At 53.7% G+C, this 24,998-nt stretch overlaps 1 protein-coding gene across 2 annotated transcripts in view; it reads right to left on the bottom strand.

Annotated features, from left to right (window-relative positions):
- Positions 1-370: 370 nt before the first annotated feature.
- The window catches only part of WIPI2 (WD repeat domain, phosphoinositide interacting 2), a 42,687-nt gene continuing 18,059 nt past the window's right edge, over positions 371-24,998 (bottom strand). For both annotated transcript variants that reach the window (XM_042921207.1, XM_042921208.1), the window contains 10 exons: positions 16,638-16,807; positions 14,452-14,548; positions 13,708-13,805; positions 13,188-13,280; positions 10,430-10,500; positions 8,036-8,143; positions 6,930-7,094; positions 5,964-6,071; positions 5,014-5,144; positions 371-4,117 (listed from right to left, as the gene is read on the bottom strand). In XM_042921207.1, the coding sequence (XP_042777141.1) occupies positions 4,005-4,117; positions 5,014-5,144; positions 5,964-6,071; positions 6,930-7,094; positions 8,036-8,143; positions 10,430-10,500; positions 13,188-13,280; positions 13,708-13,805; positions 14,452-14,548; positions 16,638-16,807 (1,154 nt within the window). In that variant the 3' untranslated portion in view covers positions 371-4,004. The remainder of the gene's footprint in view (positions 4,118-5,013; positions 5,145-5,963; positions 6,072-6,929; positions 7,095-8,035; positions 8,144-10,429; positions 10,501-13,187; positions 13,281-13,707; positions 13,806-14,451; positions 14,549-16,637; positions 16,808-24,998) is intronic.

The raw sequence follows: 24,998 nt of genomic DNA, 5'->3' as shown, positions 1-24,998 counted from the left end.
AAGAAAAGGACATCGCAGCTTCTAATTTCTTAATGCAGTTATAAACGCTAACAGCAAGGGGCCTTCCGCTCGGATGTGGAATCGGTAAGCACGTTTGCCCACGGCGTGCGCGTGCGCACACGCACACACACACCTTACCCCCTCGGCCCCCTCATGCGCACGTGCACCACACACACACACACACACACACACACACACACACACACACACACTCTCCCTCCTTCCCTCCCTCCCTCACCCCCCTACCCATATACACTGGCAGCACATACAACGGCTTCACCTACAAAGGAAATGTAAGAAGGGACAGAAATTACAACTCAGTAAAGAATGATACAACATAGGAGTGAGGAATCGAAACAGTGCCTTGAAATTCTGAGCTTTAAAAAGATTTAATTTTTCCAAATTAAAGACCTTCCTGGTCAGATATCGGGGAAGGATAAGAAGGGTTGGCCACGCCTCAAAATCCAATTTTTTTTGTGCTTCACAAAACCCACAGAATGAAAAGGTACAATACGGGCCAAGGGTCAGGACCTGGTAGGAGCTCAAATATACATCAGTGAGACCGGCTTGGCAATGAGCTGTCATCGTACGTTCTCAGTAAGAAAGCAGTCATTCACAAAAGAGAATCCTATAGAAAGCACTCCTCCCACACAGAATACCAACGGCTTGAACGCACTCTTTTTCGTCTGACACCACAGAACCCGATCCAAAACCTTTCCGCCCGTCCACCGTCAGTTTAAGAATTAAGTACACTTGTAAAGTAACATATTTGGATTTTCAGCTGCACTAGCTACAGAGTCATACACGCATGTTAGCCGAGGGCTCCTGTCATTCCCCGCATGCACAAGACAGGACCTACAGACACATAGGGCAGGGGACAAACAAAACCAAACCAGCATGGCCCACGCACACCCCGCAGACGGCCGCACAGAACCTCGGACGACAGCGGGAATGAGCCCGGAACTCAGCTCCCACCACTGACTGGCCTGTGACCTGAGCACATCTAGTCTTTTCTGTACGTGACCCACCATCTTCCCCTTGGCTCCCCAAATGGATCTGAGTAGGCAGCGCCCAGGAGCCCCTCCTTGGCTGGCGGGGGGTGGGGGGGAGGGGGGTGGCCGCTGCACGGGAGTGGGACAGACGAGGCCCGAGCTTGTGGCCTGTGCCGGGAGAAGGGAGTCTGCTCTGGGGTGACCGTGGACAGTCTCCCCCAGCAACCCTCCTGCCCAAGACCCACTCCCGCAGCTGCTCAGGGTCCTGGAATCCGGGCGTGGGAAAGGCAGGGACGACAGGGAGCCACGTGACCTTGACTGGGCCTTATAATCACACTGTTCTCGTTTCACCTTTCCCACCGGCTCAGTATTCAAACGAGAACCGAAGAAGAACCATCGGTTCCGTTTGGTCAGACGAATTTCTGTTTCAAAGGTTAACCGGGCATTTGCGGCATGCATGTCCCGCCCTCGGGGCAGGGACAGGAGACCGAGGCCCCAGGCCCACCCAGGCCAGCTGACAGTACGGTGCCAGGATCGGGGGCTGCCGCAGGCGTCTTCGGCTCCAGCTTCCACCTGACTGCGGCTTCCGCTGCTTTAGGAAACACAAAGGGTTTGGTCCCAGTCCACACCGCTCTATGAAGCAGGCTTCCAGGTTTGTTTCCTACCCCGTGATTCTTTCGGAAGTTCGGAAAGTGAGGACATAGTAAAGTTACTATCTGCCTACGGCTTGGAGTTCAGCACGTCAGTGCCCCGTCTGGTTCGGCTGGGGTCCCGTCTTGTTTAAGCTTCGGGTGCGGCAGCAAGAGTCCTGCTAATGTGCATCTCAGCGGCTTCTCCCAGATTTGTCCTCTCCAGCGCCCCCCGCATGCGCCTCCGGCCTGCTGATGCCCAGGCACAAAGAAGCACCTGGCCAGCCCTGTCGTTGCCCCTCGGGACAGGGCAGGCAGTGACAGTCACGGCCACTCAGGCCACCTTTTCTAAGCGTCCGTCCCACCGTCGAGGAGATGGCGGCTGACAGGGCCACCAATCCCAAAGACAGACAAAGCCACGCACTGCTGGCCAGGAGGAGCCACAGAGCAGACGTGACTCCTCACGTCGCCACACGCGTGCAGGCCGACGCAAAGGTACCCAGCTCGGCAATACCGAACACACAACAGGAAAGGCAGTTCTCTTTGGTAGTCAGGAGACCCTAGCTGAGGGCCCCACGTCCGCCACGCGGCCTCTGACGCTAGTTTTCCCGTGAACACTCACCCTGGCCAAAGGCACCAACCAAAGACATGGAGTGCAACGCCTTGCTCCAGAGGGGACAGCGAGTGGGCCTTCCGGGTCTGACTCGGGCAGGCCGTGTCCTGCGCGGGGCTCAGCAGACGCACACCCTATCACCCCCGTGACTGCGGGTCACGCTGGCAGGCGTGCCCGCCTCCAGCCTCCAGAGGAAAGTAGGGTATGTTCTGCCCTCACCTTCCACTGATACGGCACGTCCACTCGTTGCCACAACCGGCGTTTCTGGAGATTTCTGCCACAGTCAGAGCTTACTCTGGGTGCCCCCTGCACCTGGGCTTTCTACCTGAACCTCCGGGCACACAGCCGCAGGCACGTGGGCTGACCTCGAGGTCAGGCACTTGAAGCAGGTGCCTCTCCCCCTCCTCCAGGCCGCACGACTGCCGAGACCAGACAAATACAACCCGGAGCAGATGCCTCTGCCCCTCTCCCGCCTCGGTTCAAATGCCCGACAAAGGGAAAAGGGAGGGCAGACACATTTTTGCTTTTTCACTTCTATCCTCAACTGTCACCGTTCCACAGAATCCACCACGATCCTCTATGCCGCTAACTCCGTCTGAACGGCCTCAAAACTTGACCTGCTAGGTGTCTTGGTTTGGAATGCAGAGTTTGAGGTATCTGCGGTTGTTTCAGGCTGTGAAAACGAAAAGGGAAGCTGGGCAAACACTGGGACCCGTGACCACAGCCCCGCGTCACTCTGCCGACAATTCCGAAAGACTAAATGGAAAAGGCACGTATCGCACCGGAAGGCAGGCGCTCAGAGCCAACCTCCCCGTTTCTAGCTCTCTCTACCACTTCTGACGCAGGTGAGGAGAGCCCGTGACAGTCAGCGGGGCTCACGGTCAGAGGACAACTCGGGTAGCCACCACGCTGTAATTCTGTGCTCTGTGGGTCCAGGGAGCCGCTACTAAATTCCCTAAAAGCAAACAAACCCCCCCCACAGTTATTCGACAGGAGAATTAAAGACCAGAGAATTTAATCACACAAACCAGACCACTTTGCTCGGCGCTGGCCTTCCCGGGTGCTCTCTCAAGTTCACGCGCTGTCCCGATACAAGGTTTTTAATGCCAGAAAGAATCGCTCTCCTCCAATACCCACGTGGAAAGTAAGGCCAGAAACAAAATAAAAGTCCGACAAGCAAGAATTCCCAGAGTAATCCAATCTGGAAAGAATTTAATTAACAAAATAAAACGGGGAAAAGGGCCCGGGAGGGGCTCCGGGGAGTGAGCACTCCTCCCCACGGCTGACGCCCCAGCCTGGCGAGCCCACAGAAGGCTCTTGGACCCGCCGAGCAGGTCCGCCTGGACACCCACAACCACTGCGCGATGCTGCCGTCCCCGAGGACGCTCCTCACTATGTACGGATTTTAAAAACCAGACAACTGCGGGTGTCGTAAAGTGGCTTCTAGCTCTCCTCTCCTCTGCTGGCTTGGCACATTAATGCATGCAAAGCAAGGAGGTTTCAAGGGCTTCACCGAACAGTTAATTTTGGCAAAAAGAGAAAACAAACAAAAAGCTAAGATTCCTAAGCGGGATTAAAAGCCACTGAAGTGAAAACAATGTATTTCTCGACAGTATGGAATGACACTACGGCTACAATCTTTTTTTTTTTTTCTTTTGAAGTCTCTGCCGTCCTCTCCCCAACTCAGGTCAAAGTTCATAGCAGCATAACACAAAGTCCTCTGTCAAGCCAGTGTCCTCTGCTTCAGGGGTCAGAGTTCACAGGTCAAGGTCAGTCTGTCCGAAGAATCATAGGGGGGTGCTCGCTGTCTTCCTCCAGCCGCAGAGCGCTGGCCTCCTCCTCCAGACACGCGCCGCCTGCGGCTCCCAGCTCGTCGGCGTAGGCTGCAAAGAAGACAGCGCGGCCACGCTCAGGGGCTGGGAGGCAGGACGGCGGCAGCCAGCGGCCACGGGGGCCGCGCGGGGACACGGCCGTCAGCGTGTTTACAGGCCGCGGCGCGCACTAAGTCCGAACTGTCCTCCCTCTCTGACTACAAGCCTTTCGCGGCCTTGGGCAGCCCCAGGTGAATCAGGTATTTTCCAAAATTCATAAACGTCAAACGAGATGGCTACACAGTAAACGGGGCTTCCCGACAGCCAGGCCGCAAATTTTCCTCCACAGACAGGGAGAGTGGGAACAGTTCTCGAACTGGTGATGCGGGATGCTCGTCACCAGACACCCAGGGCCTTACCCGACAGAAAGGGCCGCTTCACCGCAGAGAGTGATGGTGACACCTACAGTCTCCCGTGGGAGCAAAATGACAGGATCGCCCCCCTGAGGTCAAGGTGGTTTTGGGGGTGGGGGGTGGGGTGGATGCTTGCGTGGCCTCCCCTGTGTCTGTCCCGCAGCAGGAGGGGCCCCGAAGGCAGGCCTACAGTCCCATCCTCCCAGGGCCCCAGTGCCTCCCAGTGCCTCCCAGTGCCAAGGGGGTGCCGCACGCTCGCCCGGTGAGCGATCACACGGGACCAAGGACGCCCCCTTGGCAACGTCAAAATTGAGGGTAATATTTTAGCAGCAAGCCAGGGACAATGCACACGCACCCAAAGCAGCCTGAACCATCATGACCACTCCTCCTTCGAAAACGAATACAAGTAGTTCAGCCTCGAACCCCCGCCCCCTTGCCAACAGCTTGCCTCAGGGCACCACCCGTCCCGGCCCAGGGGAAAGGGGGGTGGGGGGGGGAGCAGCGCCTGGCACTGGCCGCACACAGCTACCTCCGTGCCTGCGGCACAGCCCTTACCAAGTCTGGTCGGAGACGAAGGCACGTGAGTACCTGTAGCGACAGCCGTGCCATAAGTCTGCGTCACTAGGGGGCAGTCGTGAGAGGCCGAGTCCAAGATTTCATTGGTGGTCTCCATGCTGCCGTCCAACCTGGAGGGAGGGAGGAAAACAGACGCGGCGAGGCCGTCAGGGGTCCTCACAACTCGGCCTCGTGGGCCTGTGGGGCCAGAAGTGCCGCGGAAAACCCAACAGGCTCACCCAAAACGGACACGCGTGTGCGCTCCCTCCACTGTGCTGACTAGAAGCTCATTCCCTGTGTTCACTCGGATTTCTCACCAAGATTTCTACCTGGGAAATCTGGTGAAAGTTATACCCACTGAGATAATCTCCCATTTTTAAGACTGAGGATCATAAGTAGAATCTGCTATAAAAAAAAGACCCCGGTTATAACGTTACAGTATTATAGTATCGTTGTTAGGGGAATTCCTGCGTGATTCAAAAAACGCAAAAGCAACAGCGAACTGCACTCTTCCCAATGAACAAATATGAATTCCTTCTTTTCGAAGAGAACACCTGTGTCCCACGTTGAGGCAGCAGGCTCTCCAAGAACGCTCAGTGCACCGTGGACGACACCAAGAGCGTCATCCCTTTCCTGGAAAAGGCTAAGTTCCCGCCTCAGTCGGCCCGGCCCCGCCCGGGGACGGACGAGCACAGCACCGGCCGCCTGTCCAATCTCTGCACGGTCACCGCACTGGGCCACCAGCAGACTGGCGCCGAGAGCCGGGGCCCGCGCCCTCACCCAGTTCTGTCTGTGCAAGGGAGTCTCCTCAGCGGCACAGGCCAGCCCCGCCGGCACATGCCCGTCTGTGTCACTGGCTTTTGGGGAACCGGACAAACGCACGGCGGTGGGGGGGTGCCTGACATCACAGTGCCCGCGCTGGCGGTGTTGGCCGGCTGAGGCCCACTTACTTGTGCTGCTTCATCAGGGTGCACTCGCCTCCCTCCTGGGGGTCCAGGTTGTACATGTACAAGTACCCGTCGGAAGCTCCCACCAGTAGCCGGGGAATCTTCTGAATTCTAGGAAGAATCAGAAGGAGCCCGATTCTAGGACCTCCGCTTTCATACAACACTCTTGGTAAAGCAGGAGCCTCGCCTGTGGCACGGCCAGGAAGGCCTCTCACCCCCCGCCCCAAAGGAGCACAGTTAGTTTCGTGCGCTCCACTGGTGAGAAGAGAGATGGCGCCCGCCCGCCGCCTGAGGCCACAGCATGGGGGCTGCGGGTGCACTTCGTGCGAATCGACACCCAAGCCCACAGGAGAGCTGGGAACAAAACCACTTCCATGGCTTCCCTGAAGGCTAAGCGTAGATATTTCAACTACGGTAGTTGGACAAAAAGGAGGTCAAGTAACGTTTGTGACGTGCACGGAATCACGAAGACGTGCTATCGCGGAATTTTCAAGACAGTATCTCCCTGTGTGGCTACGCTCTGGACAATCCGACGAAGCTCACCAGGCGCCTTGTGCATTCTGAAGCCCCACTCCAGAGCGACACAGACAGCCCTGGACTAGGTCACACTGCAGGTTTTGTAGGTCCCAAGAGGTTAACTATTGGCGGCCTCCTATAGTTCAGACTTAGGCGGTTTCTTTAGTAACACGACCAATATTCCCGACAGAAACAGAAAGAGGAAGAATTTTTGGATCAGAACAACGCAGGGGAAGCATTTCAGTCCAGTAACGGTGAAGAGGCACTTGGGGGTTCCCTCCACTTCCACCTAACTCTTGACCGAGCTTTGCAAGGGCCTAAGTTCCGGGCTGTTCCCGGGCCGGGAGCAACTTAACCGGGCCACACCTCCACCGTCTGCAGTGATCCGAGACCAGGCTCCTGACTGGATGTACCCTGGCAGGAGAGAGAGAGGTGACCCCTGTCCCTACTCACGTGGCCAGCGAGCAGATGTTCTTGTGGCCACAGAAAGGCAGGCGGACCGTGGCAAAGGCTCTGCCCTGGTTGAACATTTCTGTTACTTGGGAGGGCAAGTAGCTGGTGGACGCCATGAGCACTTTCCCGAAGTACCCGGTCCAGGTGGTGGGCTCCTCCTGAGGTCTAGAAGGAAGAACCATTATCAGATACACAAAGGCGGGCTCTTCGCCAGGACAACGACCAGGTCCCACTCACAGAAGCAAGTATCAGCCCTGAAACCGGAAGAGGGGTTCCCCACACCTCGGGAAAAAGGGGCGTAGAGAACGACGAAGTCTCCAGAGATTGGGGACGCTCTGGGCGCATCTCCTGAGAAGGGTCAGAGGAGGCCTGTCAGGTTCCAGTACCTAGAAGAGCCTTGCTCCCCCCAGGGGGCCACACGAGACGGTGGCAGACGGGCAGGCTCCCCACTTTGCAGCAGAAGTGAGAATGCACGGGGCCAGATTCACGACCCGCCCTCCGCCCCAGAACTTTTCAACAGGAAGTCTACGGAAACCTCATGAGCACACATCTCAATTATTTCCCCAGAGCCCGACTTTGTTGTTGTTCACCTGGATGTATTTGTTAAGTTATCGTAAATATTCCTTTGAGTAAGACAGCACGTGAACTAACAACACTCAACCTTGTGGGTGTCTTTTTAAAAGTTAAGAAAAGAACCTCTCCTTCGCTGCGCACACCCGTCAGAGTAACGCGGAATTTAAATCAATTGCTTTAAATGCAGAAACCACCTGTGGGCAGGCTGGAGCCAGCACGCACTCCGACGTCTTGTGTGGGTAAAGGCAGTGGTACGAGGGGACATGTGCACAGACCCCAGGACGTCCCTCTTCACACCACCCCCGTCCCCCACCCTCCTGCCCTGCCTCACGGCCTCATCTTTCAGGGAAGTCATTTCACCGCTGAGCCCACATCTGGCGACACTTACTCGAGAGGCAGCTCCGGGGTGTTTACTGGCAAAAATGTCTAAAGGCAGGACAACATCCGTGCTGGAATTTCCACCCAGTCAGTGGAGAAAGTGCTTATTTATTTATTTATTTTTAAATCAAACATGTCTCTGCAACTCAACTCACTTTTCTTTCACAGTCTCGAGTTTGAAGATGTGCACAGTCTCGGTGTTGCTGGACGCGGACAGGAACAGGCTGTCCATGCTGAAGGCCAAGGAGCAGATGCTCACACACCTGCGGGTGAGCAAAAGAGGCCTGAGTGACGCGGTCGCCCGCGAACCTCCAAGGGGCGATTAGCAACCTTTCTCCAGGGACTTTAAAGTCAGAGAAGAAAAGTTCTCGGAATTGGCACACTTGAGTCTACGGACATCTTTCTTATTCCTCTCCAGACGCTTTTTCAAAAATTTTTCTGAAGAAAAGAAAATGTTTTAAAGATAATAAATTAAGAGCAATTCTTTACCATACTGCTGGCTAATTTTCTTTGAAATTCCAAATAACAAAGGGATTCAGGGCTTCACTAAACCAGTTTTAGCTGAATCAGGCAGGATTTACAGCACTCAGGTTAATAAAACAAAGTCCAATAATTCAAATCCTAGCAATTCTTAACATGCAAGGCAGACTGGCAACCTTGGTGGTATCGAAGAGGAAAGCAGAACTTTCAACACGCTGAGACTCTCCAGTTTATCTTAAAAACCGCTGTAAAAATCTCAAAGCCTCAAATGAACCTGCACTTGCTCCCAATACTGAGAAGTACAAGATGCGTCTGCCCCGTCAGGTCAGTACGTGTTTAACGGGTGCCTGCGAAGCGCCGGTGTTGGGCCAAGCTCTGGGGATGAAGCGGGGAAATCAGGAAGGGCTCTTGCTTTCACGGAGCTTCAGTGAGCCGGGTTCGCGGACAGTAATCTGCCGCAAGAAAGGAGAGCCGGAAAGTCCGAGTGGGCGGCGCCAGAGACCCGTGGAGGGAAGGGTTGTTGCCACGCGAGGGTCAGCAGTCGGCCGGGTCACAGACTGACACCCAGCACAGGAGATCGCACAGGTGAGACCCCGTGCAGAGAGTTCCCTCTGAGGAGCGGGCGTTCAGTGTGGCCGGAGCTGGGAGCCACGGGGCCAGGGCAGCCGAGCTGGAAAAGCAGGGAACGGCAGGCCTCACGCACCACGGCTGGGGGGTCTGCGGTCGGCCCTGCCGGCAGGAGGCACGCCTGGAACTCCCCCAACGGGCGTGTGCTTTACTGACAATGACACCCTCAAAGAGCAACCTGGGCCACGGTCTGAAGAATGGACCGAAGGGGCCGACGACGGAGACCGAGGCACACAAGAGGTCAGACGGCGGTGATTCGAACCGGGAGGGCAGGGGCGGAAGGGACAGGGGGTTGGTGGGACTGACCCAGGGTGCCGACACCCCTGCCACCTGACTGGGAGAAAGGAGCCAGTGTGGAGCCCCTCTGACCCAGGCACCAGGTCGATGATGGCGGTGTTCACCAAGATCAGGCACGTGAGCGATGAAGGGCAGATGGGGGGCACCTTCTGGTGGGTCACCGGGGGGCCCAGCATCCAGCAGGCAGGAGAAATACAGGTGCGTGTCAGGAGAGCAGCCTGGGCCACACACACAGGTGGACCCACCAGCACACAGACAACCCGGTTTAGGAGCCTGTGGGAACCTGTGGGGCCGCACAGCACAGGAGGAGAGGCTCCAGGGCAGAAGTGAGACACAGGGAGAGGAAATGGAGAAGCAGCAGCAGTAGAGAAATCGAGAAAGGTGAATGTAAGGAAAACCAGGAGAAAAAAGGCAAGAAACCTAGGAAGCAGTAACGGGGAGGGACTGAGGCATCTGGCTTTGGAGACGGGACCCTAAAGCACGCGTGTGCCGTCTCTGGGAAGGACCCCAGGGATGAGAGGGAGTGCTGATACACAATGCAAGGTTCCCAGAAGTGGGGGTGGCCAACAGCTGCAGGTTCTGGAAAACCTCCCGGCCCAGTTCCCACCCTGGGGTGGGCACTATCGGTGGCCCCTTCAGGACAGGGACCAGAGCCCTAGAGCCAGTCCTGTGGAAGAGGACCCAGGGGGTGCCAAGTACAGACCCGGCAAGGTGTGCAGGCGGACAGGGAGATTAGTGGAGGGAGCACCAAACGCTGAGGGGTTTTCTGAGTAGAGGAGCAGGACAGGAGCGTGATGAGCAGGTCGGGAACTCACGGGCCTGCCACCTCAGAGCAGGCCGAGGAAGCCACATGGCTCCAGGGGGCCCAGTCAGGCCGCTTCCTCCTCATTCTTGGGCTGCCTGGCCATTGCCCTCCGTTCTGGGGGGGTGGCAGACAGAAGACAGCCAGCTGGCGTTATAAACGTGCTCCTTTACCCGTCAGGACGACTCCCAAGTCCCCTCTGACCGTCTGGCTGGGTTGAGAAACACTTGTGCATTGAAATGGGGCTCTCAGGGCTGCTTTAAGTTTCCACTCAATCCAGAGAACACACACCCGAAATCCAAATGTCAACTCCAAAACCAGTTCTGGGACTTCTGTATCTTACCTCTTAACTCCTCTCCGGAACTCAAAGAGTTTCTGTCCCTCTGGAATGGAAAACACCCTAATCACGGTCCCCTGTTGACAGGTGAAAAAGGAAAGAAAAAGGGATTTTAACCGAGTAAGCCCAGCCTTCTGTCTCCTTCACATCACACTGTGAAGGAAACACAAGGGGCGCCACTCACCAGCAGCTTCCACACGCCCCCTGCACGCCAGCAGCACCCCACTCTGCCCACGGGAACATTTCCCGCTTCTACTGCGTACTCAACATTTACGCTTCTCTTCAAATGCGGCCGCTGTAACTCCCTGCTTGCTCTAAACCCCGATACCCTTGGAGTCAAGTGTGCAACAGTTCTGGTCCTTCTATGTGACGTGAAGTTTAAACTCTTACGAGCCGACCCTGCTGCACATCAGGAAGCATCACCTCACTCGGTGGTCTGAGAGGTTCAAGGACCGCCCCCCCCCCCCCCTCACCCGGACAGCCTCTCTTGCTGCTTCAGGTTGAGTTACTGATCAAGGGAACCACTGGCTGGAAATGTTACTTAATGGCCTAAAAACGAGTAAGTCCCAACTTATACATGGTAGGACCAACACTAAGAAAACCCATATGACTCAGACAAAGGAGCGTATGAACGAGCAGTGAGCGGCCCTACTTCCCCGTGTGGGGATGAGCCATTCTCAAGATGCCAGTTTCCTGCCGCTGCCCTGGAGAACGGGGACGTGTGCCTGGAAGGACAGGACTTGAACATCTGAGAGAGTAAGACAGAACAGCCAAGAGAGTGAGCACGAGTAGTGCTTTTGACATCCAGATGTTAAAAGAATACTAACCAGCTACGGTCATAAGACACACACGGAAGAGACTCCCAGGAAAACCTGAAAACAGGTAGTATCTCAAATGTGCGGAGGCAGGAAGAATTACTCAGAGGGTCACCTGACGCCAAATGTGTTTTGGAAGGTTCAAACTCTTTAGTGTGAAAACCATTCTATGCTATCTGACGTGTTTATAAATAGTAAAAATAAATAAATAAATAAGCTATAAGCAACCTAATTACAGAACACCAGGAATCGTTTCCTTCTGGAAAACGTTCTTTAAACATAGTGATTCTCTCTGGATAAAAAGATACCAAATGAGTTTGCAATTCTTGAGACTTGAAAAGGAGAAAATAGCACACTCATCTACAACAACAACCACAGCAAAGGTTTTGTCCTCTGTAGTCTAAATTTTCGGATGTAGAAATTTATTTTAATGGCATACCTATTGTGTACTACTACTTAACGGTGAGCTGGTAAGGAGCCTCGCTGTGCCCACTGAACGCAGGATCAAGCACATAGCTGGACACGGCCCAGCGCCCCGCAGGACGGGATGCCGCCAAGGGCTGACCCCACGCACCAAGAGTATTCGGGCTAAAAGCAAATCAGGAGATTGCTCTTCATTGTCCAGAAAGCTCCAGTTCTGTTTTTACCGGCCTTGAGGCTCCACAAGATGCTTTAGGGTGCTTCTCTGACCTGATGAGAACTACGGAGACGAGACTTTATTACCCAAGGGGTGACAGAAGCTCACCGCCACTGCCCTAGAAGCGAACAAGGCGACGACGCAATCGTCCAGTGGTGTTTAAAAGCAAAGCCAGGCTTGGAGTCCAAACCTCTGCTGCCACCCAGCTTGGTGACCCCGAGCAAATGATTAATCTCTCTGAACCCTCAATATGAAACGAGAACACGTGTACCTTGCTGGGGGATGGGATGGGGTCATGAACATAAAAGACCCGTGTCCTTGGCGACTAAGGGAGCCACAGATGGCAGCGCTGTTGTTACTGAGACTGGGGGACCCTTGCGGCGGAGTTCAAGCGGACTTTTCTCAAATCTTACGTGGTTGGCTGGCTCAAGGGGAGAGGAGACAGGAGGCAGGCTACCTAGGCTGTCGGTGAGCAAGCATCAAAGCACAGCTGGGCAGCAGGGAACCGCACAGAAGAAGCCGGAACAGGGGAGAACGGGATTAAGGAGACCAGAGGAGCTGCAAAGGAACAAGACGTAGCAGCCAAGCTGGGAAGACAGTGACGCCCCTCCGATGTCAAGAAGACAGGGGGGGGAGAGGCCCAAGCGGAAGGGAGTCGCCCTGTGCGGTGGGGGGAGAACCTTACAACAACCACATCCTTTGAACCCAGAAAGTCTGCTCATTGGAATCTCTTAAGTGAACCGAGAGGCACAAAAAAGATCTGTATGTAAGCCAAACACACTATTATCTATATTCCAAATGTGATCATTCCAATCTAAACAGTAGGAAGAACATAAACGTCCCCACAGGGTGACGTCTCAGTAAAGCACAACCAAGTGCCGTACAGCCGTTAGAAGGGTTTTTAACTCTGCGAAATACGACACACGCAGGGCGAAAGAGGATGTAGGTGATACACTCGACACGGTCACTGTCTTGTTATAAGTGAGCAGACACAGAAGGAAAAGAGAGCGTGCACCGAAATGTGTTCAGACCCACCCTGGGCGGAACCGCGTCCGCTCCTCACTGCCATTCGAGTTCCCTGGCACCGCGCCCGCCAGCGCCGTCTCAGAGGAGGACGTGGGGCGTGTCGCCCCCACACTCCCACCGCAGTCCGGGCGGCTCGTCCCACGGCCGCCATGGGGGCCGCTCTCCGTGCTGGTCTAGGAGCCGGTCGACCCAGAAACCCATCTGGTCGCTCGACTGTGTGAGCGGAACCGAGAAAGTGTGCCAAAGCCCCCAGACCGGTTCCCATCGGGCCACGCGGCAGACGTACCTTCTCCGAGGCGGTGGCCAGCTTGGTTCCACTGGCGTCGAATGCCAGCGCCGCCAAAGGACTGTCGTGAGCCGGGATCATGTTCGCAGCTCTCTGGAAGGCAAGACCGACGTGCCGTGGCCGCCGCGCGGCGAGACCACACTCCCCGCCGCCCCTGTCACGAGGCTGAAGCGCTGACTGGCTGGGCCTCCGACACCACGCCAGCTAACACCAAGGCCACGTCCACCTGATTTACTGGGGGTGGGGCCCGAGGCAGGGCTGCTCCAAGCGGGCCGTCCGCGAAGTGGCTACAGTTCCCTCCAGCCCTTCCAGCGGCCAGTCTGCCCGAGCTCAGCACTGCGGGCGTGACCACAGGGATCCATCTGCAGGGAGAGGTCACCCGGACCCGCTGTGCCCCCAGGAAGGCGGCAGTGAAACCGCAGGGCCGAGCCACAGAAACGAGGAGGCTGAAGGCTCCCCGGCACCCGGTTCGGGGACGAGGACGTTCGAGCGAGTGACCCCAGCACAAAAGGAGCCTCACCAAGTTGATGGTGTCGAAGACCTGCACCTCTCCGATGGTCGCACTGCCCGGGTACGCCAAGTAACAGTTGTCGTTGTTTATCGACAACGCACACAGGCCTGTGGTAACACACGGAGGCCCAGGAGAGTTAGGACGAGAGGGTTTTCTGTCCCGCTGTTAGACAGAAGCTGGCATTTACGTAACAAAGAACGCAGACAGCAAAGGGGACCCTGAGCCAGCCCTGGCGGCTGCCGAGCGGGCTTGCTTCTAGCGCCACAGCCCCAACCACCTCCTTCAGTGACAAGATTATGAAAACAGACTGAAGGCCTTTGCTTGAAACCGATCAGTAACCTCAGAACTGGAAGCCGACGAAACCAATGGTTTACGTGGTCACAAGCCCAGCAGCAGAGGGAAAGCAGCTTGGTTTAAGATCACTACTTTCCAAAGCGGTCTATCTGGGTAGAAGCTATATGGACAAAATGGCTAATCTTTAAAAGGCAGAACCAAGGGCACTTGGGTGGCTCAGCCGGTTGGGCGTCCGACTCTTGATTTCAGCTCAGGTCGTGATCCCAGGGTTGTGGGATCAAGTCCCGCACGGGACTCAGCACTGAGCGTGGAGCCGGCTTAGGAGTCTCTCCCTCTTTTCCTCTGCCCACCACCCGCCCCCCCACCCCCCAACGTGCACACACACTCTCTCTAAAATAAAATCAAAATAAGTGAGAGGCAGAATCAGGCAACGACACTTTCTTCCCGCAACTCGTTTACCTGCAGGGTTCGGAGGGGTCTCCCTGATTGTGTGCAGTACCTTCATGTCCCGGATGTTGTGTATGTAGAGAGATTCCTCCAGGCACACTATCAGCCGCTAGGGAAGGGACGCAACAGAAAACCAAAAATAAAGACACAACACAATGCTTGCTCCCCAGTCTTAACCGCCTCCTGGATACGGAGGCTCCCTCTTCCTTCCGGAACACCAGGAGGACTGGACGCTCGCGGCACAGAGGACGTTGGCCGTGACCGGGCGGCTTTGTTCCTCATTTACCACTCGTGTGACGTCCAAAGCCAGCAGTGCCTGCTCCCGTGACCATTTCTGCCGACTGTACCAGGACCTCTAACCGTGAGATTTAATTCACTATTACAGACACTGGTGAACTACAGCTAAGAAGAGTTCATTTTGTGTTTTTGGTTTGTTTTTGTTTGGCTCACTCCTCCCCTCGTGAAAAGCAGAGCAGGTGCCTTGGACAGGTCTGGGAAAGGTCAGCTGCTTTCAAAAACCCATGCTGGGGGCGCCTGGATGGCTCAGTCAGTTGAGCGGCCAACACTTGATTTCGGAACAGGTCGTGGATCAAGCCCCGTGTCAGGCTCTGTGCCGAGCATGGAGCCTGCGTGAGATTCTCTCTCCATCCCCCCCTTTTGCCCCCTTCCCCGGCTCGTGCGTGTGCACATGTTCTCTTCAAAAAAAAAAAAAAAAAAAAACAAAAAACAAAAAACAAAAAAAAAAAAAAAAAAAAAAAAAAAAAACAGAAGTAAAGCATGAATAGATGAATAAAGCGTGGCAAAACGAGAATAAAAGCCTAGGGTTCTGTTTTTTTTTTTTTAACGTTTGAGAGATGAGGAGCAAGAGTGAGCGAGCGAGAGAGAGAAAGAGAGAGAGAGCACACTCGTATGGGAGGGACAGAGAGAGAGGGAGACACAGAGAATCCCAAGCAGGTTCCATGCTGCCAGCAAAGAGCCCGACACGGGGCTCAAAGTGACGGACCGTGAGATTATGACCTGAGTTGTAATCAAGAGTTGCTTAACTAAGTGAGCCACCCAGGTGCCCTATCTATCGATCTATCTGGAGCAGGGGCGGGGGCGGAGGGCAGGGATAGAGACACAGAGGGAATTCCAAGCAGGCTCCGCCCTGTCAGTGCAGAGCCCCACACTGGGCTCGATCCCTTGAGATCAAGACTTGAGCAGAAACCAAGACTTGGAGGCTTAACCGACTGAGCCACTCAGGTGCCCCAAAAGCCTCGGGGTTTTTAAAAGCACGAAAACTCACTGTGCGCTCTCATTATTTTGCAGGTGCAGTTCACACCCCGCTCTGAGGAGAATCACTGCTTGCAGCTGATGCGCCAAGGGACGATTCACACAAGGAAGACGGCCCGGCTCGCACAGCAGCTGGTGCGGGCACGGACCCTTGTATGTTTTAGGTTCAAAAGCGTTCAACAGGTCACGCCTTACGATCCCCCGCTCTGACCCACTTCCGCAGATCACAGCCCCCCTCCCGGTCTGAATCGCACCAGCGCGCCCCCGGTGCAACCACTCCACCCGGTCGGACGCCGCAGACCCCGGCGCGGCGACGTGCGCTCTGCACCGGGCAACGTCGACAGCTTTCCCTGCGAGGAATACGTGGTTGTCGCGGAAAAGCTGAAGGATCTTCAGGACGGTGCTGCGTTTCGTAGGGGAGCGAAAGCCATGAGGTGGTCTCACGAAACAAGCTCCGGTGCCAGCCGCCGAGCGCATACCCTGGGCCAGATGTTTTTGGGAGTGTGGGGAAGACAGGAAGTTTAAAAGAGAAAAAAGAAGAAAAAAGGAAAAAGACGCCCACAGATGTATTTTTTAAGTAGCATCCGTGAAAGTGAAAGGAGGGACGCAAACCCTGACGCCACTCGACGGCCGAGTGCGCATTCAGGGGAGCGCTAGGCTTGTGTCCTGACGAGAGGAGAAGTTAACCCGGCGGAGCCCGAGAACGTGGCGGGGACGGTGCGGTCGGAGTGGAACCGGCGAGGAGACGGAGCCGCATCGGGGAGGCGGCCCGGGGCGAGCAGGACCAGGGCCCGGGGCTGGGGCCCAGGAGCGCCAGCCCTCCCGGGCCCCGGGGGAGACCGGGTGGCGGCAGGGCCGGCTGGAAGCTGCGCGGGAGCGGGGGGGCGGGACGGGGCGCCTGGCGGCCCGGGCGCGGTGTCGCTCACCTGCCTGTTGAGTTTCACGGCCAGTATGGTGTTCGAGTAGCTGTAGTTGCAGATCTCGGTGCCTTTCTTGAAGTGGCAAACTTTCAGCTTCCTCGGGGCTTTGAGGCTAACGATGGCCACCAGGCTGCTGGAGAACAATCTTTCTACGATGCACACATCTTCGGTGTCAGCTGAAAGTACAAAACACACAGGCGTACGTATTGGTCGCGACGGGCGCGGTCTGCTCACACACGCGGATGCACGTCGAGGCGCACACGCACGACCAGTGGAGCACCGCGGGCTCACAACGGTGGTCGTGTGGCGACGGGACGGGACCGCGGGGACGGTCCCAGAACACAGCGGAGTGGGAAGATGAGCTCGGGGACAGACTACCCCCCCCCCCGGGTCCGCCCCCCTCCCCCCAGGCGGCCCTTCTCGCTCCTCTCTCACACCATCCTGCTCACTCCCGCCCCACGGCGGCTCACGGCCGGCTCCCCGGGCACACCCCGGACACACCCCGGAACGTGAGCTCCCGTGAGGACAGAGGCTTCACGTCCCCGCTCGCAGCTGTGGTCCTGGAACTTCGCCACCAGTGCCTGACAGGCGATGGGCCCCGAATAACCGACCTCTAGAGGACTCGATCTTTCTCAGTCTCATCTCCTCACACGTGGGCTGGGGACCACGGCTCCTCCGTGGAACTGTCGGGGGGCAGGGGGCCTGCAGGTACCGGCCCGCAGCCGGCGCTCTACACCGTTACCTGCCTGCGCCCACTTCAAGTGGGGACACCCCCCACCCACAAGGTGATGTTAGAACTAAGTGCACACGTCCTGCACAGAAAGCAGCAGATGCAACGGACCCTCCACAGATACTACCTCACACCCACCCCATCTCCGCTAATGCCCACATGGACCCCAGTCTCTATTTCTGCACTTGTTTTCTTAGTAAATCCCCGGGTCGGTTCAGATCTAGGAGCAACGAGAATCCTGGACCGTAGAAAAATCACAGAAGCAGCAATCCCCACTATTTCCACGGGCGGCCTGTCTGTGTCTGTCGGGATGCGGCTGCGGCGGGTGCTTCGAGCTCGTACCCGTCCATCGAGCCAGCGGCGACCCGGGACCTACCTCTCTGGACCTGAGCGGGGCACCCAGAACAGAGATAACCTGACAGGCGCGGCCCGGGGGACCCGGAAGTCTTGGCTATCTGAAACCTCAGAGATGTTTCCACTGTAACTAAGATGCCCTTAGGCGAAAATTCACACAGAACACAAAATACAAAGTTACCCGAAAGGACTCCTCTCCATTAACTCTGACGCTGGATTTAAATGGTGTAACAAAGGCACACTTAAGTTTAGAAACCCAACTACTAGAAAAAATGAAAGAATAAGTTCCAAGGGCCCCTTTATGAAGACACACTATTTCCAGGAAAGCGCTTGGAATCAATCATTTCCATACGGATGCGACGGGCCCAACGTGCTCAGCACGACCAGGCGCTAACAGACCCGGCGGCGGCCAGAGCCACGTGTGTGCAAAGTGACATCATACATGCCTGTGGGGGGAACTACAGGCTCTTATGACTTAGAAGAGAATAGGCAGTGGAATCAAGTGCCCGATTCGCAGTCCCTTTTACCCAGAACATCACTTCTTTCCCACAGCAGCGGGCTAACCTTTATGCAAACAGAGCAGGGGTCCGTCCGCAGCTCGGAGAAGCTGCCGATCCCATCCAGGACCCGACTCTCAAGTGGAGGGCAGAATCAAGAGAGGTCGCACGGCCGCGCAGGCAGGACGGGCGTGGGGTGTCTGTACCGACGGACGCGGCCTGGCACACGGCGAGGGCTCAGTCACCAGGCCGACCAAACTCAGACGAGACCCATCCGAAGCCAGAATGTGATCGTGTGCAGCAAGAACTTCCTTCAGGGCCCAACACTTGAGTTCTCTGAGCAGCCCCTTCCCTCTGGAAATTGGCGGGGACGCCGCGTTAGGACCACAAGCCTGCTTGGTGAGCAGACGGGTCCGCTGGGCCAGGAGGAGCTGGGAGGGCGCCTGGCGCCACACTTGCTGTGCAACGTGTTCCGGCCCGGGGGCCAAGGGTGCTCCCTCCATCACTGTCCAACGTCTCCCTCTCCAGGCTCCCCCCACCAGTTTCCCTGCTCCTTCTTCGGGATTCAGGGACTGTCTGGGGCGCATCTAATTGCGTTCTCTACTTCTCCCTTTGGCGGTTATCACGTTACCACTGGCCATCTGGTGGTGTCCCCCGCCAGCTCGGGCAGTACCCCCAGGTCTGGCACCGCCCGGCACAAGTGCAGCCGGTTTTACATTTGTTGGATGATTGAAAATAGGCCTAGGATTAGATTTTGGGTTGTTTCTCAAACCTTTCAAAACACCACCAAACAAAACACAAAAATCTCTCGAATTGGGTCATATCTAAAAAATGGGCTAATCTTACCCGTGACATCTGCTTCAGTGGTGAAGTGGTCCACCCCCAAGAGCTACATCTAAGGGCCAAAACTCCTTGGTAATGTCCAAGCGCATTCACGCTAACCTAAGCACAGGGCGAGCGCTCCCCCGCAGTACGTACCAGGGGTGGATGCCAGGGACCGGGAGAGGCAGGCCCCTCAGGAAAATCAGACTGTAGTCTCGATTCTGTTGTTTACTAGTTACAAGACCTGGTACGCATTTCTTCCATGATGAAGTTAAAAGCTGGAGCCTCAGCTTTATTAATTGTAGGACGGAAATAGTGAAGAGAAGTTGGCATACGCAATACCGACTTCTTATTAAACAAGTAAATATTGAGGCACCTGGGAGGCTCAGTCAGTTAAGCGTCCGACTCTAGATTGCAGCTCAGGTCATGATCCCAGGGTTGTGGGATCGAGCCCCGTGTCGGGCGGGCTCTGCGCTGAGCCTGGATGGAGCCTGCTTGGGATTCTCTCTCTCTCCCCCTCTCCCTCTGCCCCTCCCCTTGCTTGTGCACTCTTTCTCTTTAAGATGAAACAAACAAAAAAACCCCACAAAACTTACTATTAACTTACTATTATTCTGTGTTTGTAAATTTGCCTGGTTGCTCAAGTTTCTGCGTCACCACCCCCCCGCCAAATGAATACTCGTGGTCCCTGCACAGCCATCCTAGACATGCACAGAGGGGCCAGAAAACGTGGATGTGACTGACCCAACACCCCCAGTGGAGGCTGGATGAGGTGACACTCTGCCTCCTTGTTTTCAGCTCATTCTGTGAACCACTGTCCTTCTCATGGTCTATGTTCTCGTATTTTGTGCTTTTGGTTGGTGATGTCACTGTTTAAAATGGTCCCCAACCACAGTGCTGGCTGGTGCTCCCAAGGGCAAGGAGACTGTGATTGCCTTCCGGAGAATCACGTTTGTCAGATAAGCTTTGTTTAGCACGAGTTACAGTGTCGTTTGTTGTGAGTTCACTGTTGACAAATCAATAATACGTATTAAGGTAAGATGCCTTTTGGGGCACCTGGGTGGCTCAGTCGGTTGGGCGGCTGACTTCGGCTCAGGTCATGATCTCACAGTCTGTGGGTTCGAGCCCCGCGATGGGCTCTGTGCTGACAGCCTGGAGCCTGCTTCTGATTCTGTGTCTCCCCCTCTCTCTGACCCTCCCCCATTCATGCTCTGTCTCTCTCTGTCTCAAAAATAAATAAATGTTAAAAAAAAATTAAAAAAAAAAAAAAAAAAAAAAAAGGTAAGATGCCTTTAAACAGAACCTCCCATAAAACAAGATCGTGTGTTCATTAGTTGATGACAACATGGTGACCAGAGCCGCACGGGAGCCTAGCCCCGGGAGTGATCGTCGGGTGTTCACGGCGTATTTCCAGAACATGACCACAATGGGAACTGACTGTACTTCCCTTCGAAGAATGGATTTTCACTCCTGTCTGACACAACCTTACTGACTTCACCCATTCCACACGCACGATGAGATGCGGGCCACGAGCTGTCCAAGGCCCCGAGGACGGAGCAGGGAACAGGAGCAGGCAGCACCCCACGTGGCGCAGAGGCCGAGGAGAGGCAGGCCCAGGGCCCCGGGCGGCACGGAGACAGCTGAAAGTCAGGCAGAGGAAGAGAGCCAGTGAAGGAGACCGAGTAAGAGACAGTGAAGGAGACCGAGTGGCAGCGGCCGTACGACCCGGGGGACGAGGCTGCAGGAAAGCGGCAGCAACCGCGGCCGGCCGGCGCTACCAGAGGCGGAGGTGAAATGAGAAGTAGTCATTCGCTCTGGGCCCAGGGATGCTATTTGGTGATCTTGACCGATTTTGATGGGGAAGTGGAGGCAGCAGGAAACGTGGGAGGGAGGGAGGAGGCGGAGGAGCGCGGGGAGGACAGTGGCTGCGGGCTCACCCGCAGGGGCCTAGCGGTCAGGCCACGCCCCTGTTTTGAAATAAAGGAGCCACGGGATCTATTAACAGAGAGACTGAGGACGCAGTCAAGCCAGGATAAACGGAGGAAAGAACTACTTAAAACCTGGAAGGTGGACCGTGACAGAAGAAAGGTCATACAAGACAGACCCAGAGCTAACACCACACTCAAAGGTCAAAAACTGAAAGCTTTTTCCTCCGAGTTCAGGAACGAGACAGCGATGTCCTTTCTCACCACTTTTCTTCAACAGGGCGCTGGAAGTCCCAGCCACGGCCACAGGAAAGAAGAAAGAAAAGGAAGCAAGAATATCCGATGGAGGAAAAGAGCCTCTTCGATAAACGTGTCGGGAGAACCGGACGGCAACATGTGAAAGAATGAAACTGGACCCAGTCCTCACCCCATACACAAAAATAAACTCGAAACAGATCAAAGATCGAAATGTGAGACCTGAAACCATAAAGCTCCTTAAAGAAAACACAAGCAGCGAGCTCTTCTGACCTCAACTTTGGCAACGTGTTTCTACACGTGTCTCCTCAGGGAAGCAAGACAAAAGCACAAATAAACTACTGGAACTGCACCGAAATAAAAAGCTTCTGTGCGGTAAAGGACATCATCAACAATATGAAACGGCAACCTACTGAATGGGGGAAGATATTGGCAAATGAGATACCCGATAACAAGTTAATATCCAAAATATGTATAAATAAAAAAACTCAGCTAAACACCAAAAAACCCCAATAATCTGATTTTTAAATGGGCAAAGGACCCGAATAAACATATTTCCAAAGAAGGCAGACAGATGGCCAACAGACACATGAAAAGATGCTCGACATCACTCATCATCAGGGCAATCCAAATTAAAACCACAAGGAGATATCCTCTCACACGAGTCAGAATGGCTAGTACCAAAAAGAAGTAACAAATGTTGGCCAGGCTGCGGAGGAAAGGGAACCCTGGGGCACTGGTGGTGGGAGTGGAAACTGGTACAGCCATTTGGAAAACAGTATGGAGGCTCCTCACAAAATTAAAAATGGAAATACCATCCAATCCAGGAATCCTACTACTGGCTATTTACCCAAAGAAAATGAAGACACTACTTTGAAAAGATGCACGCATCCCTAGGCTTACTGCAGCACTGTTTACAAAAGCCAAGATATGGAAGCAATCCAAGCATCCGTTGATGAATGAATGGATGGATAAAGAAGATGTGTACACACGTATGTACATATGTACACACACACACACACACACACACACACACACAGAGGAATATTATTCAGCAGTGAAAAAAAGAATGAGATCTTGCCATTTGCAACAACATGGATGCACCTAGAAAGTTTTGTCCTAAATGAACTAAAGACAGAGAAATATGAATACCATGGGGTTCCAGTTCCTATGTGGAATCTAAAAGAAACACACACAGAAACAGACTCCTAAGTACAGGGAACAAAGTGGTGGCCGACAAAGGGGAGAGAGGTGGGAGGATGGGCAAAGGTGGGTGGAGGGGAGTAGGAGGCACCGGCTACTAGTTGTGGCGCGAGTAAGTCACGAGGATGGAAGGAACAGCACGACGAACGTAGTCCGTGGTGCTGCCGCAGCACCGTGTGGCGGCAGATGGCAGCCACGCTTGCGGTGAGCACAGCATCATGCAGAGGTGCTGAATCCCTAGGTTTTACGCCTGCAACGAACGTAACGTTGTGTCAACTCTACTTCAACTGGAAAAAAAAAGGTAGGTCAGGAGATAGGTAAAAACAAAGATACGCAGGTACAAATCATTGCCGTGCTAGCAGCATTTCCCAGTTTGGAGAGAAAAGTCTGTCCTGGTCAGTGTCCAGGAGACTGCCTACTGACACAATGTCCCTGGGATCTGTTAAGAGCTCCGCTGGCCTTGTGCAGAGCAGCGGTACTCATGGGATTCTAACACAAGGGGTCCTCATGCCTCTCCATGTGACCAAGTGTTTTCTGAAGGCCTTAGGAAAGGGGAAGGGAAGACACATCCAAACTGGAAAGGAAGAAGTAAAATTGTCACTCTTTGCAGATGACATGATACTGTGAATGGAAAAACCTGAAGACTCCACCAAACCACTATTGGAACTTACAAGCGAACTCCGGAGTCACAGGAGACAAAAGGAACATACGGAAATCAGTTATGTTTTATACACTAATAACGAGCTATCAGAAAAAGAAATTAAGAAAACAATCCCGTTTACGATTGCATCAAAGACTGTCAAAATACCTAGGATTTTTTTTTTTTTTTTTTTTTTACACAGAGAGTGAGAGAGCATGAGCAGGGAAGGGGGCACAGGGAGAGAGAGAGAGAGAGAGAGAATATTAAGCTGAGTGTGGAGCCTGACGCAGGGCTCGATCCCACGACCCCTGGGATCGTGAATTAACTAGGAATAAATTTATCCGACATGGTGAAAGAACTGTACTCTGAAAACTGTAATGATGAGAGAAATCGGAGAAGACACAAATAAGTGGCAAGATACTCCATGTTCACAGAGAGGAAGAATTAATATTGTTAAAAGGTCCATACTATCTAATGCAATCGAGAGTGTCAACATAATCCCTGTCAAAATATCAACGGCATTTTTCACAAAACTGAAGAATCCTAAAATTTGAACAGAACCACAAAAGATTCTGCATGGCCAAAGCAATCTTCAGAAAGGACAAGTAGGCTGGAATTATGCTCTCTGATTTCGAACTACACTACAAGACTACAGGAAAACAGTATGACACTGGCACGAAAACAGACACACAGATCAATAGAACAGACCCCAAGAAAAATCTCATGCATGTACGGTCAACTGATCTGTGACAAAGGAGGCAAGATATACGGTGGGGAAATGACAGTCTCTCCAATAAATGGTGCTGGGAAAAGTGGACAGATACATGCGAAAGAACGAAACTGGATCACTTTCTCACACCATACAGGAAAGAATTAAAAATGGATTAAAGAATGTAACAGTGGAAACCATGAAACTCCTAGAAGACACCGCAGGCAGTAAACACGTTGACATAGGTTTCAACGACATTTTCCCGGACCAGTCTCCTCGCGCGAGGGAAACAAAAGCCAAAATAAACACACGGGATTATAGCAAACTAAAATGCTTTTGCACAGCCAATGAAATCATTGACAAAATGAAAATGCTACTTACTAAATGGGAGAAGACATGTGTAAATCATATAACAGATAACGGGTCAATATCCAAAGTCTATTTAAAAAACTTACGTAACAACACCGAAAAACCAAATACCCCAATTAAAAAATGGGTAGAAGACTAGAACAGACATTTTTCCAAAGACATACAGATGGCCCACAGGCACACCAAGATGCTCAGCATTACTGATCAGTAGGGAAATCCAAATCAAAACACAGGGAGGTATCTGTCAGATTTACTATTAACAAAAACACAAAAAATAACAAAGCGTTGGCAAGGATGTGGAAAAAAGAGAACCTTCGTACACTGTTGGTGGGAATGTAAATCAGTGCAGCCACTCTGGAAAGTATGGCGGTTCTGCAAGAGATTAAAACAGGACTACCGTATGACCCAGCAATTCCAAGTGTGGATACTTATCTTCAAACAAACAAACACACAAAAACAACCAAAAACACCAATCCACACAGATGTATGCACTCCTATGTTCACTGCAGCACTGTTTACAATAGCCAAGATCTGAAAGCAGCCTAAGTGTCCATCAATGGATGAAGGCATAAAGATGTGCATACACGCACGGACAGGGGAGTATTAGCCACAAAAACAAATGAAATCTTACCATCTGTGACACGAATGGACCTAGAGAATATCAGGCTAAATGAAATAGGTCAGAGAAAGACAAATACCGTACGATTTCACTTGTATGTAGAATTAAAAAACAAAAACAAAAAACAGAACAAACAAAACAGAAACAGACTCACAGATACAGGAAACAAATTGATAGTTACCAGAGGGGGAAGGAGTGGGTGGGCAAAATAGGTGAAGGGGATTAAGGGGTACAAACTTCCAGT

This window comes from Panthera leo, chromosome E3 (assembly GCF_018350215.1).
Source record: "Panthera leo isolate Ple1 chromosome E3, P.leo_Ple1_pat1.1, whole genome shotgun sequence".
Lineage (NCBI taxonomy): Eukaryota > Metazoa > Chordata > Mammalia > Carnivora > Felidae > Panthera > Panthera leo.
This window is presented reverse-complemented; position numbering and strand designations above follow the sequence as displayed.